This window comes from Rhizopus microsporus (genome assembly GCF_002708625.1).
Source record: "Rhizopus microsporus ATCC 52813 unplaced genomic scaffold scaffold_8, whole genome shotgun sequence".
Taxonomy (NCBI): Eukaryota; Fungi; Mucoromycota; class Mucoromycetes; order Mucorales; family Rhizopodaceae; genus Rhizopus; species Rhizopus microsporus.
The window spans coordinates 784,252-797,996 of record NW_019671923.1 but is presented as its reverse complement, the minus strand read 5'-3'; the positions used below and the strand labels follow the sequence as shown (position 1 = coordinate 797,996).

The 13,745-nt window shown below is 36.2% G+C and overlaps 4 protein-coding genes across 4 annotated transcripts; 1 reads left to right on the top strand and 3 right to left on the bottom strand.

Annotated features, from left to right (window-relative positions):
* Nucleotides 1-236: 236 nt before the first annotated feature.
* On the bottom strand, nucleotides 237-3,771 carry RHIMIDRAFT_237620 (uncharacterized protein; the record flags this gene model as incomplete). Its single annotated transcript, XM_023608788.1, has 12 exons — nucleotides 237-311; nucleotides 364-1,463; nucleotides 1,514-1,760; nucleotides 1,813-1,910; nucleotides 1,959-2,159; nucleotides 2,213-2,480; nucleotides 2,536-2,678; nucleotides 2,736-3,219; nucleotides 3,280-3,404; nucleotides 3,461-3,506; nucleotides 3,567-3,716; nucleotides 3,763-3,771. The coding sequence occupies 12 exons, from the start codon at nucleotides 3,769-3,771 to the stop codon at nucleotides 237-239; spliced, it is 2,946 nt and encodes a 981-aa protein (XP_023466411.1).
* A 553-nt stretch (nucleotides 3,772-4,324) lies between these two features.
* RHIMIDRAFT_283107 (FAD/NAD(P)-binding domain-containing protein) lies at nucleotides 4,325-6,900 on the bottom strand. Its single transcript, XM_023613109.1, has 8 exons — nucleotides 6,684-6,900; nucleotides 6,577-6,620; nucleotides 6,339-6,527; nucleotides 6,256-6,287; nucleotides 6,070-6,204; nucleotides 5,869-6,013; nucleotides 5,209-5,817; nucleotides 4,325-5,152 (listed from the first exon to the last, which is right to left on the bottom strand). Exons 2-8 carry the CDS (start codon nucleotides 6,587-6,589, stop codon nucleotides 4,677-4,679), a joined length of 1,599 nt encoding a protein of 532 aa, XP_023466410.1. The 5' UTR covers nucleotides 6,590-6,620; nucleotides 6,684-6,900; the 3' UTR covers nucleotides 4,325-4,676.
* Nucleotides 6,901-10,911: 4,011 nt separating this feature from the next.
* Nucleotides 10,912-12,254, top strand: RHIMIDRAFT_292018 (acid protease; the record flags this gene model as incomplete). Its single annotated transcript, XM_023613859.1, has 2 exons — nucleotides 10,912-11,180; nucleotides 11,237-12,254. 2 exons carry the CDS (start codon nucleotides 10,912-10,914, stop codon nucleotides 12,252-12,254), a joined length of 1,287 nt encoding a protein of 428 aa, XP_023466409.1.
* A 355-nt stretch (nucleotides 12,255-12,609) lies between these two features.
* On the bottom strand, nucleotides 12,610-13,203 carry RHIMIDRAFT_237616 (uncharacterized protein; the record flags this gene model as incomplete). Its single annotated transcript, XM_023608787.1, has 3 exons — nucleotides 12,610-12,939; nucleotides 12,974-13,046; nucleotides 13,121-13,203. The coding sequence occupies 3 exons, from the start codon at nucleotides 13,201-13,203 to the stop codon at nucleotides 12,610-12,612; spliced, it is 486 nt and encodes a 161-aa protein (XP_023466408.1).
* Nucleotides 13,204-13,745: the final 542 nt, after the last annotated feature.

Here is a 13,745-nt window from a genome sequence, read left to right as displayed (position 1 = left end):
GAAAAGAATAAGGTAGCTTTTATTTATTGAAACATCATAGAAACCATACCGAACAGGTGTTGCATGTAAAATCAAAATGAGAAAAACATAAGGGGGATATTAATAAGTGAATGCATACTGAATGCAAAACGGATGAAGTAAAAATACACTTAAAATGAATGACTGAAGCGTAAAATGAATGCGGGGGTATATATATAATGAATATATGTATGTATATGCGTGTAGATACAAAAGGATTAACGGAATGATAAACATTGCTGATTTTGGTGCTCCAAATCATTCATAAATTCATCAATCTTTGAGATAATGTGCTAAGTTCAAATAAAGTTAGTTTATGGTATCATTCAAATCATGTAAACCTACAGAACGTAGTCCTTTGACACTTTCAAATGTGTTATTATTATAGTATCGGCCCATATTTGGCTGAGCTCTCATCTGTTGTTGGGATTGTATCATGCTATCAAGTATACTGTTCACCTCGTTCTTCAGCTGATGAATGTTTTCTATAGCCACATCAGGTACGTTTTGAGGCACATTTACACAAGAGTAATCACGGCATTGACCTTGGCTTGCTTGCGGTTGATTGTAAAACACAGGGTGAAGGGGTTGCCTTCGACGGTAACCTCCTGCAGCTTTAGAGTTGTCTCCAAATCTTTCAGTGGATAGACTGTATCTATCTCGTGAAGCAAAATACTCGTTTATCTTTTCATCCATATAGCTGAACACACTACTCGTGCTGTTGCTACTAACAGAATTATACAAGGGACTGTTTTCGCTATTCTTTCTGCTTGACAACAAAGACGCAGAATCAGCTGGGCTGAATGCATAATCATCAAAGGTGCTATTGTGACTTGTGCCACTCGATGGCCTCGATAATGATTCAGGTGATGACGGCTGGAACAGCATAGCATCAAAGCTGTTACTCTTGTTATGGCCGTGATAAAGAGAAGGACGATAAAATGAATTATCTTGGTACTGGTTTTGACCTCCATACAAGGCATCACCTTCTTCAAAACTTGTTGAAAATTCGTTAAAGGAGTCTGTGAATTGAGAATCTTCTTTAGTAAACAGATCATTGTTCCGTGGCGGTGTTGCAGCCATGGGGGCTCTTGATGCTGTGACACCATCAAGAGCTGCAGTATAATAGCCATTTGGGCTGACAGGTGTTGCAGGAGGCGTACTATGTTTATTCACTGTGGCCACTTTGAGGACAGGATTAGGTACGTGGATTGTGGATTGGTCAAGGATTAAATCTTGAGACAAACGCTCTGTGGTTGAAATAGAGCTTCTAGAAGGAGAGGAAGAGCGGGATCTGGCACCAAACAGGCGCCCGATGCTCATGTTACTTGCAACTCTAGTGAGAGATCTCGATCTAGAACGAGTCCTTGCTCTTTGACGTAATAGCCCATCATGGATACAAGAGTAAGCTTCAGTAGCGCGAAGCCTTCGTTCGTAAAAGAAGCCTATGAATAGGGGTTAGTATGTAATGTAAATATATGTTCAGGTAGCTTACAGTTATTCCATAAAGTGTTGATAAAGTCAAGTGATTTACCATGGGAACGAATGTCATCCTTTATGATAAATTCAGACTCAAGCTCGCGACTTAGTTCGCGAATAGGTATCAAATTCACTCTTGAGCGAATAGTTTGCTTATATCCATTACCTTCTTTTCTGACTAGGATTACGATCCATACATCATCTGTTACAAATGAATTCAAATCGATTTTCTCGTTTTCAATATAAATGATTAAGATATTGTTCTGTTGAATATACTTGGTTAGTTTATCAATGATAAAACCGAGGCTGTCCTACCTTATATTCGGCTTGTTTGTATGTTTTTTCATCATTATAAATATTTGCAAAAGCAGAGATAGTAAAGTTGTTATGATCACAGTACAGTTCAGTTTTTTCTATGATCAGTGAGTGATATATTCTCATTCATATTGTTATCATTTTACCAGTCAACTTTGCTATCGCATACTGTCTTTGACATAGCTCTAAAAGTTCCTTCTTCTTTTCAATGCAAGAAGAAGGTGCGTCCTTTGAGACCATTGCATATAGTCTATCACTCTTTCTAAAGTAATTGTCGGCATCATTCTCAGGAGTGTTTGGATCTTGTTCAGGTAAATAAGTTCTAAGGAAAAAAGTTTCGGGACGATCTAAATAAAAACAAAGTTTAGCAATTCGGACCGATGTCTCATCTTCGTGTTACCTTTTAAGCCATTAAACAGTTCAATGGATCGAATGTCTGCCCAACCCTTGAATTCAAAGGGCTGAGAAACTGGCTTTTCAGTGTTGATGCTTTCTTCGATATTTCTAAAGTAATCATCTCCTTGTATCGAGTGACTTTTTCGTTTGATGACCACAATCTTGTCCGAGAATACCAAAATGGTTACAGGTCTATTGACTTTACCGGATGATATAAAAAGTTCTGTGGCATCAAAATGACCTAATAATTGGCGTTTACCAACAAAAGTAGTCTACGCATAAGGGAAGGATGAATGACAAGTTCATTTTTGTTATTTGTGTATATACCGGAGCATTTTTTATAAGTGTATATAATGGTAATAATGGCGAGTCTGTGCCATATTGCATGTCATTAATAATTCTAGCTTTCTCTGAAGCTGATCGTAAATAGTATGCTTCTTGATCCTGAGGGTCCAACATACTAAGCAATTCTTTATGACGTGTTGTTAGCAAATATGGATTATTGTACTCCCATTTCTATATTTTACCATTAAAAAATAATACATATCGTGGCATATGATGGACAGGAAGTGCCAATAAATCTGGGATTCTATAGTTTTCTTTACTCTTTGTATTGATGACAAAATTCGAATAAGCCCGGTTATTCTTTCTGGTCTGTTGATGAACTTTCCAAGCATCTTGTTTACTCAAGAAATAAGTTTTATAAGGTTCAAAGGTATCCATGTATCTATCACAAATTTGTCCAAACGATTCATTTGATTTTCCAGACTGATATTCATGTAATGAATCTAAAAATTTGGAATTGACATGCAGGATGTCTTCAATGTTGAGAAAGATACGTTTGAACAGGTATCGGTCAAGGATAGGTGTTTCATGATGGATCGAGTCTCTTAGTGGCTTCATTATTTTACTGACCAATTCTTCGAGCGAGTGAACATATGACTCTTCAATTTTAATAAGTTCCAAAATCTTATTTGCTGCAGATGAGCTTGTAATTGAAGTCGTGGTAAACTAATTCGTGATTATATCAGTTTTAATATCATTTAAAATTAAATGTTTAATAATAAATACTTTTTCTGTGACAGTTGCTGGCTTATTGTTGTTGTCTTGATGTCTTGACGACTGTTGCTTCGTCTGCAGCTCTTGATACTTTTTACCAAAAAATTGTTTAAATTGCTCAATTTGTAACTTTTCAACTATATGTTTAAAAATTCAGTTTCTATGTGTAAAGTGGGGCATAAGTTATATTTACATTCACTTCTTTTTCTTTGAGGGATAAGAACATCCACATGTTGGCTCTATATGTAACAAGTTAGCGAATGACAGATGATACATGTAGACAATCGATATAAAGTTACCAAAGGTCGCTTTGTGTTGTTCAATATCTGTTTACCAATCTCTTTACATTGATCAGAAATGTTGTGATCTTTCAAAATAGGAATCAATCTTTCCTTATGAACATTACAAACGTAATGGAATGGTGTATCTTTCAAGATATCAGTATGAATCTACAAGTGCTGTTAATATCTTTCATGTGTTGAAACTTGGGTTTACCTTATTCATTTCCACAAGTGACTAAAAGGAAGAAGAAGAAAGAAATTGTATTTCGTAATTTGTTTATTTACAGAGGGAGAAAGAGAGAACAAAAGAGAACACAGTGTTTACCCTTATTGAATAGAGGCAGTGTAGTACAAAAACGCTCTTCGGAAGCAACTCTTTCACTTTGCCTCACTTACTATCATCATGAAATTATGTGTATCACTCACACATCTATCCTTTTATAACTTTCCTTTCCCATTTTTTACATAAAGCTATACGTGATTTTTCGTTTTGGCCATCTCCTCTCCCTTTATATTTTACTCTTGTTTGTTTTGAACCACTTGCTACAAAACCTTATTCTGTATCAGCAGCTTTTTATTGCATAAACTTTTTTTCCTAAAAAAGAAAGTAAAGAAAAAGGAGAGCATTTGTCAATCACTTCAACAAAACATCACAAGACCTGAGGAAATACATTTGAAAAATAGACAAGAGGAAGACCATAGTCTGTAACACTATTTCCACAGCCTCCTTTTTTCTTCTCTTTTCTTTTTATTCTTTTTATTTGTTACCATGGCAACACTGTTCCCTTCTGTCTATTTATGTTTTTACAATGCCGTAAGTATATCCAGGTAAACTACGTTCTAACGTCATCATAATACAAATGTGCTTCGATTTCAACAATGCACCATATGTTAATACGAAATGACGTCAAAATAAGCGCATGTTAACAACGGTCAATGCATTTCACTTGATAGCACAAAAAGTTACACCTTGTAACCATTTCACTCTTTCGGTTCACCCACGGACTCATTCCGTTGTCTACATCACATGAGAGCATATAGAGTACGTTAAAGTCATACTATGGTTTATTAAAAACAAATACAGCATGTACACAAAATTGATGAGAGAAAATTTACAATTTAGAACAATTATATAGCATGTCCAGGAGATAGGCTATGTGGCCTAGGTTGCAATGAGTCATGCTTCAAGAACTGCTGTACCGTCTTGCTTTTATAATCATCATCATCATATGGATGGTCGCTTTCACTATCTGATACGCATGTACAATTGAATTCACTCTCGGCGTCATTCATTGAAAAGTTTGAATTCGAAATCACATCTGATCCAGAGAGATTGGTAGTCGAGGTTTTGTGAAATAAGATACGCGATATTGGGGACCCGAAAGATGTCAATGGGGCTGGTTGCTGTTTTTGTTGTTCTTTACTTTTGCAGAGCTTGAGTTTTCCCGGTAAGCCGAGGATCTTAGGTTTTTTTCCAACTGCTGTCTTGACCACCCTTGCTTCACCTTGCACAATTTCCAGGAATTCCTTTTCGTCAAAGTACTTTAATGCTGCCCATGTAGGATTAAGAAAGGAAAATGTCTTTTTAAAGGCACTTAGTTGTCCTAAAGTTATGCTGTTATTATATGTAAATTTAAGAAAGGAATGATAAGTAACTTACGTCGTCCAACACCTCCATTTGATTCTATACCATGTAATGGCTTTTTGGGCGCTGGCAATGTGCCTTTACTTCCTTGATTTAGAGGTGATTTTCCCTTTTCCATGCGGCAGATATTTCTAGCGATGCAGACACCAGCTAATGTAGCCGCATATCCTGTCTTTTCTTCGACTACATTAGTTATGTCTCCACCTGCAAATATATGATCGTACTTCCAATGGTCAAGTTGTAACGTTGGCTTGACACGAGCCCTACCCCAGTGATCTACACAGGATTCAAATCCGATATCACCTCCGTCTTGCAAGAGCTCGCTACAAGGGCTTGTTCCTGTAGCTAAAAATACCTTGTCATATCCCTTGAAGATAGTACCTCTCGAGCCAAGATACGAATTTGTATTGGCAGAGTCAAAGTCAACGATCTTTTCATTCAAAACGACTTCAACGCCAAGGCTTTGAAAGTAATTTAGAGCATTTTGCTGTCTCTTTGCCGAACTTCTTCTCACTAAACATGGATGCGAGTCAACGATGGTAATCTTTTTTTTGAAGTCGTATGGTGGAGGGTATTGATGTGTAGCTATTTCACTTGCTAGTTCACAGCCTACTAAGCCACCACCTATGCTTTGCTGTTAATAAATGTTTCTCATTTTTATTAGTTTTATCATACCAATGATTAAGACAGACTTGGCTTTCTTTAAATCGTTGTGTTCATTAGCAAGCTCTGATAGTCGATATAAAGAAGAGGTATCAAAAGACTTTAGTTTTGATTTATATCTACTTCCAGTACATATGGCAAGATAATCAAAGGGTATCTAAAAAGCAAGATAGTTAAGAATAAGGTTATCTTTTTTTTTTCTGTTTGACCTACAATTTCGTTGTTTACTTGAACAGCTTTACCGTCATTAATTATTTTTTCCGCATATCCGATAACCACCCGACCGTTTTTGACATATGCGTCATGTCGAACTCTCAATGAAGATGTTTCTTCAGGTCTAACGAGTAGCTAAAATACATATAAGTATAGGTTAATTCAATAAAGCCGAATAGAATGTACCTTGATCATGCCAGGGGTATATTCAAAGGAATCTTTTTATTCTTTTTAGTTTTTTTCTATTTTCTTCTATTATTTCTTTTTACCTTTAATGTCTACTAGGGTAACATGAAAACGTGGCATCGGGTCTAATATCGAAGCAATGGTGAAACCCTGTTTTGTACAACCAGTTAACGACACAGGCACTTTAAACTTTAACTTAATCACGTACCGTAAAGCCACCACCAATGACAACGACTCTCTTCTTATAGCGTGAATAAAGTTGATTGACTGGCCTAAAAAAAAGTAAGTGATTTATTCACATAATAATCAATCATGATTTACATGTGTGGACCATATATTTTATCAAATTCAATGACTTTTTCATTCTAGCACGTCTTTGTTAGCAAAATAAACTTTTTTTTTTTTTTTTAAAAAAAAAGTGGTCTTACAAGGAACTGCTTTGCTTCAAGTTCAGCGTTTCTAAATATACTCAAGGCTTCCTCTTTTGTAACTATCGCCCATTTGTGTGCTTGAAAATAAGTATTCACTCTGGCTTTATTATAGACGTTGAGTTCCAGTTGTGAGTCTGAACTAAAAAAAGTTTTCCATATTCTAAGCATTTGATTAGGCACAAGTGCTACAATGATCCCAATGCTTGCAGTACCTTAGCACAATGACCTCAATGTTGTTCATATCTTTTTCATGTCGCAGTTCTGATAGGGCTTCAATAAACAGCAAGTTTTCATGAGCATGTATTTCTTGTAAATAAGCTTGAAAGCAAGCAAGTTGCTGTGGGCATGATAAAATGCAATCTAGTCTCTTGTTTTCGTCGTTTTCTTCTATAAAGTATGTATTCATAGTGAGCGTTTGTTCGGACTCATTTGTTAACTGTTTAAGCATATGTGAAATAAAATGCAATTATATTGTAAAAAAAAAAAAAAAGAAGAATGAAAAATAATAAAGAGAGAAAGGATTGGATAATGGGGGTAATGGCTAGAAAAACATGAGCCTTTTTATATAAGCCTGCCTATATCATACTAGGCTAATAGCCTTCCATGATTTTTTGCCTCCGCCCATTTAAAACCACGGTGCTTTCTTTTCCAGACACTACCTTGCTTCCTCGGTTAAAAGTAAGTCGTATTTAAAAATAAGTTGGATCAGGTAACTATTGTCTTATGTTTCTGATCATTCTTTTATAGAAAGCATCAAGGATATATACACACCTTCAAATACTAAAAAGGAGGTTAAAGAAATTTTATCAATAAAATTTCTAAATATGTAAATTATCTTATTGTGATCTCATTTACTGTTTGACGTTTCTAATTATTCAATGACAATAGACGCTGATATCATGCGCTGCAGATCGTTGGTCCTGGGCTGTCATGAATACATAACAATACGGCATTAATTGTGCTGAAACACTGCCTCTCGTAAAATTTCTTTTCGTCATTCACTCTAAAAACTTACCAACAGGACGGTAGGTTGCCTTATAAGGCTCCTTTTGCCAATTATATCTTTTTTTATGATCAATGATTTGTCGACTAATGATAGAAATACAGCCACTTCCGAGACGCTCTTCATGGTCTTTTCTTTTTAGACTTTTCCTGTACAGCAATAAATCAATTAATTCTACACTTTACATAAATGCAACGCTAAAGAAAAAGGTTTGTTCAGTAACAGCCATCCCAGAATGACAGTTACTGAACGTTTTGAGTTATGAGCTTTGATATAAGTACTGTTAAAGCAAACTATAAACCTTCTTTCCCTATATGTAAAGAGTCTATCTTTGCTTCTTTTGGCCCACGATAGAAACCTCTCGCTTTCTAAAAACCCATAGTTGCTGTACCCAAACCTTCTATTTCGTCATAATCGCTCTCTTCATCTGGCTTTCCAAATGCTACACGATTATATTCAACCATGTATGCTACTTTTTGTCCTCTCATATGTCTAATTTCCTCTTTATCAGAGTCTTTACCTGGCAGCGGATAAAGATTTTGCAACTTTACATGTAGAGGTGACCCTTGTCATTTTTTCAATGCTGGTATTAACTTCTCTTTTGCATCCTCCCAGTCTCTATCGCCACGATACAACTAACACGTAGCATTTATATGCGCAATAAATATAACATTATTTACTAAACCTTGACTGCCTTCTGTTGTATAACCGTCAAGTTTGTTAAATGTATGTTCTGTTGCTTGTGTTGATATTCTTATTGTTACCAGGTACTTAACGTTACACGCAGGATTCCTGCACGATGCCACAAGCCTACCTGCCGCTGTTAGTAACCTGGCAGCTGTAGAGGCCCCTGCAACGTATGACAAGCTGACTACAATCACATCTACATATCCCTCAATCTCTTTTTCGAGCCGTGACCAAGTCCAGAGCCATTCACGCGATTGTTCTGTTCACATATATTCTTTCAATGTCAATCTTTGATCTTTTGCTGTACAAATTAAGACCAGCTATTCTCCCAGCTAGCCCTAAGATCTGTTGTCTCATTTGTTGCCTGAAATTATCATTTTTCTATCAGTGTGCGAATAATGTCTGAATAAAGTGTATCTTTTAAGAGCATCTTATGTTGCTCCTAGCAGAGTTTACGTAAGCTCATATTCATTAGCACTTTTTCAAAAGGTTCTTTCTTCTTACCTGCAGGTGATACTAAACAAATGTATCTGCATTGTAAGGCGATGCATCTCTTATCTAGCATTTTTCTTTTTTAAATTCACGTATAATGCTACTTTGAGGTTACCTCCAAGCTTTGCTTAAATCTAATAATCTTTCATTCTGTCTATTGTTCACGGTTATACTTTATTAAGAAAGGGACTAGCAAGGTCGAACGTCTTGCATAGGCAAACATTCACTGTTTTTCATATAACTGTAGGCGCTTTTCTTAATGTTAGGTTAGTGTAAATGAAGACGCTGTTTATTCTATACATAAATCTAAAATATCAATATTTCTGTTCGAATATGTGATTGATATGCTGAAAGCATAGAAAACGTAGTTATGCCCAAGTACCAGAACCAGTAGAAGGAATGCCAGAGTCATTATTAATCTAAAAGTAAACTGCGTGCATATACTGAAGGCTTGATTCAACTTACAGTGAACTCATTTTAGTATGTCATCATAAAGAAATCTTATTAAAAGTTGAGGCATGTCAGCAATGCAATGATATTAGTATACACTTGTTTATATTTACTGGTGTTTTTCATTCTACAGTGTACTCTATTATCATTTTAATGAACTAGTTGCCATATTTGTATCACTTTTATTATACTTTGCAGTTCTCAGTCTGCCGAAATTTAATTTAAGACGCCACGTACTACCGGATTGTCATACTTTAAGCCTTTATGGTCCAAGTGAGCGCAAAAATAAGATAGTATGACAAACATCTGCCTGGATCCGTTCAATCCGTTTGGAAGTGAATGTTGGCAAAAAACTCCTTATGAGGACAAGGAAAGTAATGAGTAGAGTTATCGATATGAAACTAATAGAATTGATTTAACCATACAAGAAGCTTTTGAACATGAGAATGCTTAATAAGGATCAATTTGCTCCTTTAAAACGTACAATGATCAGACAAGGATCATCGAATTATTAGCATTGCGTTTTTTTTTTTGGGGGGTTTACACGTCAGAAAGTCGACGTTTTTTGATGAGCATCAGTTTCCGAATGACATGACACTCTTGTCGTTGAATATTTCAGTGTATTGCCATAATATTGAAAATATGTCACCATTCGTAACATTTCTCTGTTCATAGACTTGGTCATTACCCGGATCGTCAGGTAGAAAACATGTATTCAATAGTTCTATAATATGTTGTTGGTTGCTGTACAAAAAATACAAGATTGTAAACATTAACATATTTATATCAGACATTTTGTTTTCCAGCTTCTTTTCACTCTCTACCACACGAGGCGAAATCACATTTCTGCTGATATACGTCTTGAATTTAATAGGGTTTTGGTTGATTCGTGTTTGACAGATGAGTATTAGCTCTGTTGGATCATCTGAGTAGCAGATTGTTGCATTTAGTTTTGCAATAGAATCAGGCAAAATAGAAAGTACAATAAGGCTGTGTGTATCTTTATTCAAAAATAAAGTAAAGAAAAAAGAGATGACAGCATAATCAATATTTATATATTAAGAAACTGAGTTATTTAAATTGCGTTGACCATATTTACTTATGTGTAACAGATCTTATAGTAGCATTAGGTTCAACTCTAAATATTACACTATTTCCAGAAAGAGATGTCGCGCTGACTTGTCACTTTTTCGTATAAATTGTATTATAAAAACTGCAAAAATGCGACTTTACTTTCTGAAAAGACTGTATATTTAAGTACTGAATAGTAGCGTGGATGCTACACAGATTTCGACATTGTTCATGTCATCAATCAACTTTGAGAGCTTAGCGACGTTTGGTTTATTATAGGGTTCACAGTAAAACATATATATAGCCTGTTCTCTACTGATAGCAACCATGTTGGAGAAAAAGGACATCATATTTCATCATCTTTAAAGTGGAAAGAACTCGCCAACATGCCTAAAGTGTCTAGGCCCACTCAAATTTTCGGAATTAACAGAAAGCGGTACTCATTTTGGAAAGAGTGTAATAACAATAAACTAGTATATAATTACTTCACTTTCTCTTTTTTCTTTTTCTTCTCTATCATCTATGCCATTCTTAAAAAGGAAACAGTCAATCTTATCCTTGATCCTGCTTCATATCATATTATCTCAAGCAGCTGTCATTCCTACAAGTTCATCCAATCAGTACATCCAACTTGAGCTCTTCAAGGGGCAGAATGACCATCATTCACTAATCAAACGATATGTCAATGATACTAGCTTTAAACTCTATAACGAGCGAAGAACAGAGTATTTGATAAAAATATCTGTGGGTACACCGCCTCAAGATTTTATGGTTTCTTTTGACACCGGAAGGTACACCGAAATTGACGTAGCCAAAAAAAAAGACCAACATTCATATTTTTTTTTAGTTCAGATACATGGATTCCTTCATCTAAATGTTCAAACCAAGCATGCAAACCAAACGCTTTTGATTCCAGTAAATCATCTACATTCAAACCTCTGAACATGTCATTTTCAATCACTTATGGCCTAGGCTCCATTTCTGCAGATTATGCCAAAGATACAATGCGACTAGGCAACACATCTGTTAGTGGTCAAACATTTGGTCTGGCTACGTCTGTAGCAGATAACATCATAGCACCCACTGACAACACGATAACGTCAAGCGGCATCCTCGGTCTAGGATTCCCAGCTCTTACCGCCAACAGTGATACGGTCCTAGCCTACGATCCTTTCATTTTCAATCTTGCAAAGCAAAGTTTAATCCCAGAACCTATTTTTGGTGTCTACCTCGGTTCCATGGACGCTACCGGCTGGGCTGGTGAAGTCCTATTGGGCGCAGTGAATCAGAGCAAGTATACAGGCGAACTCAAGTATGTTCCGGTTCAGCAAAATGTCAATCCAAAGACACAAAAGCTTGACTATACGTACTGGTCAGTAGGAATTCAAGATATCAAAGTCATACGAAATAACCAGACAACTTCCATAACCGCAGCCGGCAACAGTTCCGAGCCATCAACGAAGAACGCTATGCTTGATACAGGCACTACGTTTACGTATTTGACAAAAGAGATGACTGATAAGATCATTGAACTGATAACACAAAGGAAATCATCTGAAATGAGTCAGTCCAATGGATTGTACGTGGTTGATTGTAACTTAAAGACAACTGAAGCCAAGCTGGAACTCATGATTGCTTCCGCAGATACGAACCAACCTGTTCATTGGCAAACTGATGTTATGGATCTGATTGTTCCCCTAAGCGAGAATAGGTGCGGTTTTGGGATTACATACAAAGAAAATAGCTTGAATGACAACTTCATCATTGGTGACATTATTTTGAGATCATCTTATTTAGTGTTTGATATGGGCAATAAGCAGGTAGGCCTTGCTTCTGCTGCTGGAATGAAAGGTAGCGTTTTTTAACAAGGAAATAGCCTTTTGTATTATATGTAAATAAAAGTTTTTTAAACCTAAAGTGAGACTTTGTTACAGTGTTTCCGGAAAGTAATGTCACGATATACGGTTCACATATACCGCTACATCACAGGATACACTGACAGGAGCCAAAGAAAACTCAAGTCAAGACTACCAAGATTGCTACTATAGAAGATGCAGATTTGTGTCCAGTTAACACCTTACTTCTTTTTATTGACAAAACTCAGCATTTGCGAACAAGTTCAGCAGTAGAACACACGTTGTTCTTGGCGTACACTGAAAACCAGATAAGGTTGCATCAACTCGGCCTTCAAAACTCGCCAATTGGATCAAGCAGATCATGTCACAATTTAATTTTTTCAACGGAAAACACCATCACATTAAGAGTTGGAGTGAAGCCGACTGAGATTGTATTAGAAACTACAAACAATTGTTGCTGTTGTTGTTGTTGAATTTGGTTGAGTTGAGAGCCCACCTCGAGCCCTGTTCTAAAAATGGTTGCGGTCATATCCTTTGGCTCTACTGAGATTGGGATTTGTTGCTGCTTGGACAACTGATTGTTGATATTTTGCTTACTTGTACTGTTGTATGAAGCTTTCATCAAATGCTGGTCATTTATTTTCACTATCTTCTTGTCACATGAGGTGCTACGCTGTGCTGAGGACTCGTAGAGCTTTGAAAGAATAATTTCTGCTTTGTTATCTTACCATCTTGCTATAACTCAGCTGAATGCTGAGAATCTTTTGGTTTAATCCATGGCTTCTTCTAGCGCCATGGTTGCTTGATGTATATGGATATATGGCTGTTTTATCTGTGATCTTACAGAGAGTGTTGAGAACTTGATATGTATTTACATTATGTTGTTTGTATTTTTATACAAAGGATTTGTTGATACTTTCTCCTGTTGTCCACTCTTCATGGTAGTATTTATGGACATGCTTTTTGCATCTCCTAAGTCTATTTTTACGTTGAGGGAAGGATGATTCCTCCAGAATTTCTTGGATATCGTGAGGGAGGTTATTTCCTCATAAGATCACTGTTATGTGTTCTTAGACTCATCTTACCATTGTTAGAAGAGCTGAAATAACTTTCTTTGTGTGTAGAGTTTGGCTTCCTCTTATTCAGGTGTAGCATTTGGTATATCAGTCATATAGTTATTCCACGATGCGCGGCTTAGAAAGACACAAAGAGATTTATTTGTTTTTTATTAGTATATATGAAAAACAAAGAGTGGCTCAGAGAGCATGTATCACATTGGAGACAGAGGTGGAGCATTGCATTTCTTTAATTTTCTTGTCGATGAGATACATAAATAAATAAAGTAAAAGTTAGTATAAGCATGTCACAAGTTGCAAGCGTCGAACAGGAATGACATAAAGGCAAGCGATCTCGATAGACACCTTGCTTTGTTAAAAAGCAAGTCAACTCTTTTTTTCATTTAGTTGCGTCGAAGCTAAGGATATCTACCAAGTCTACGGA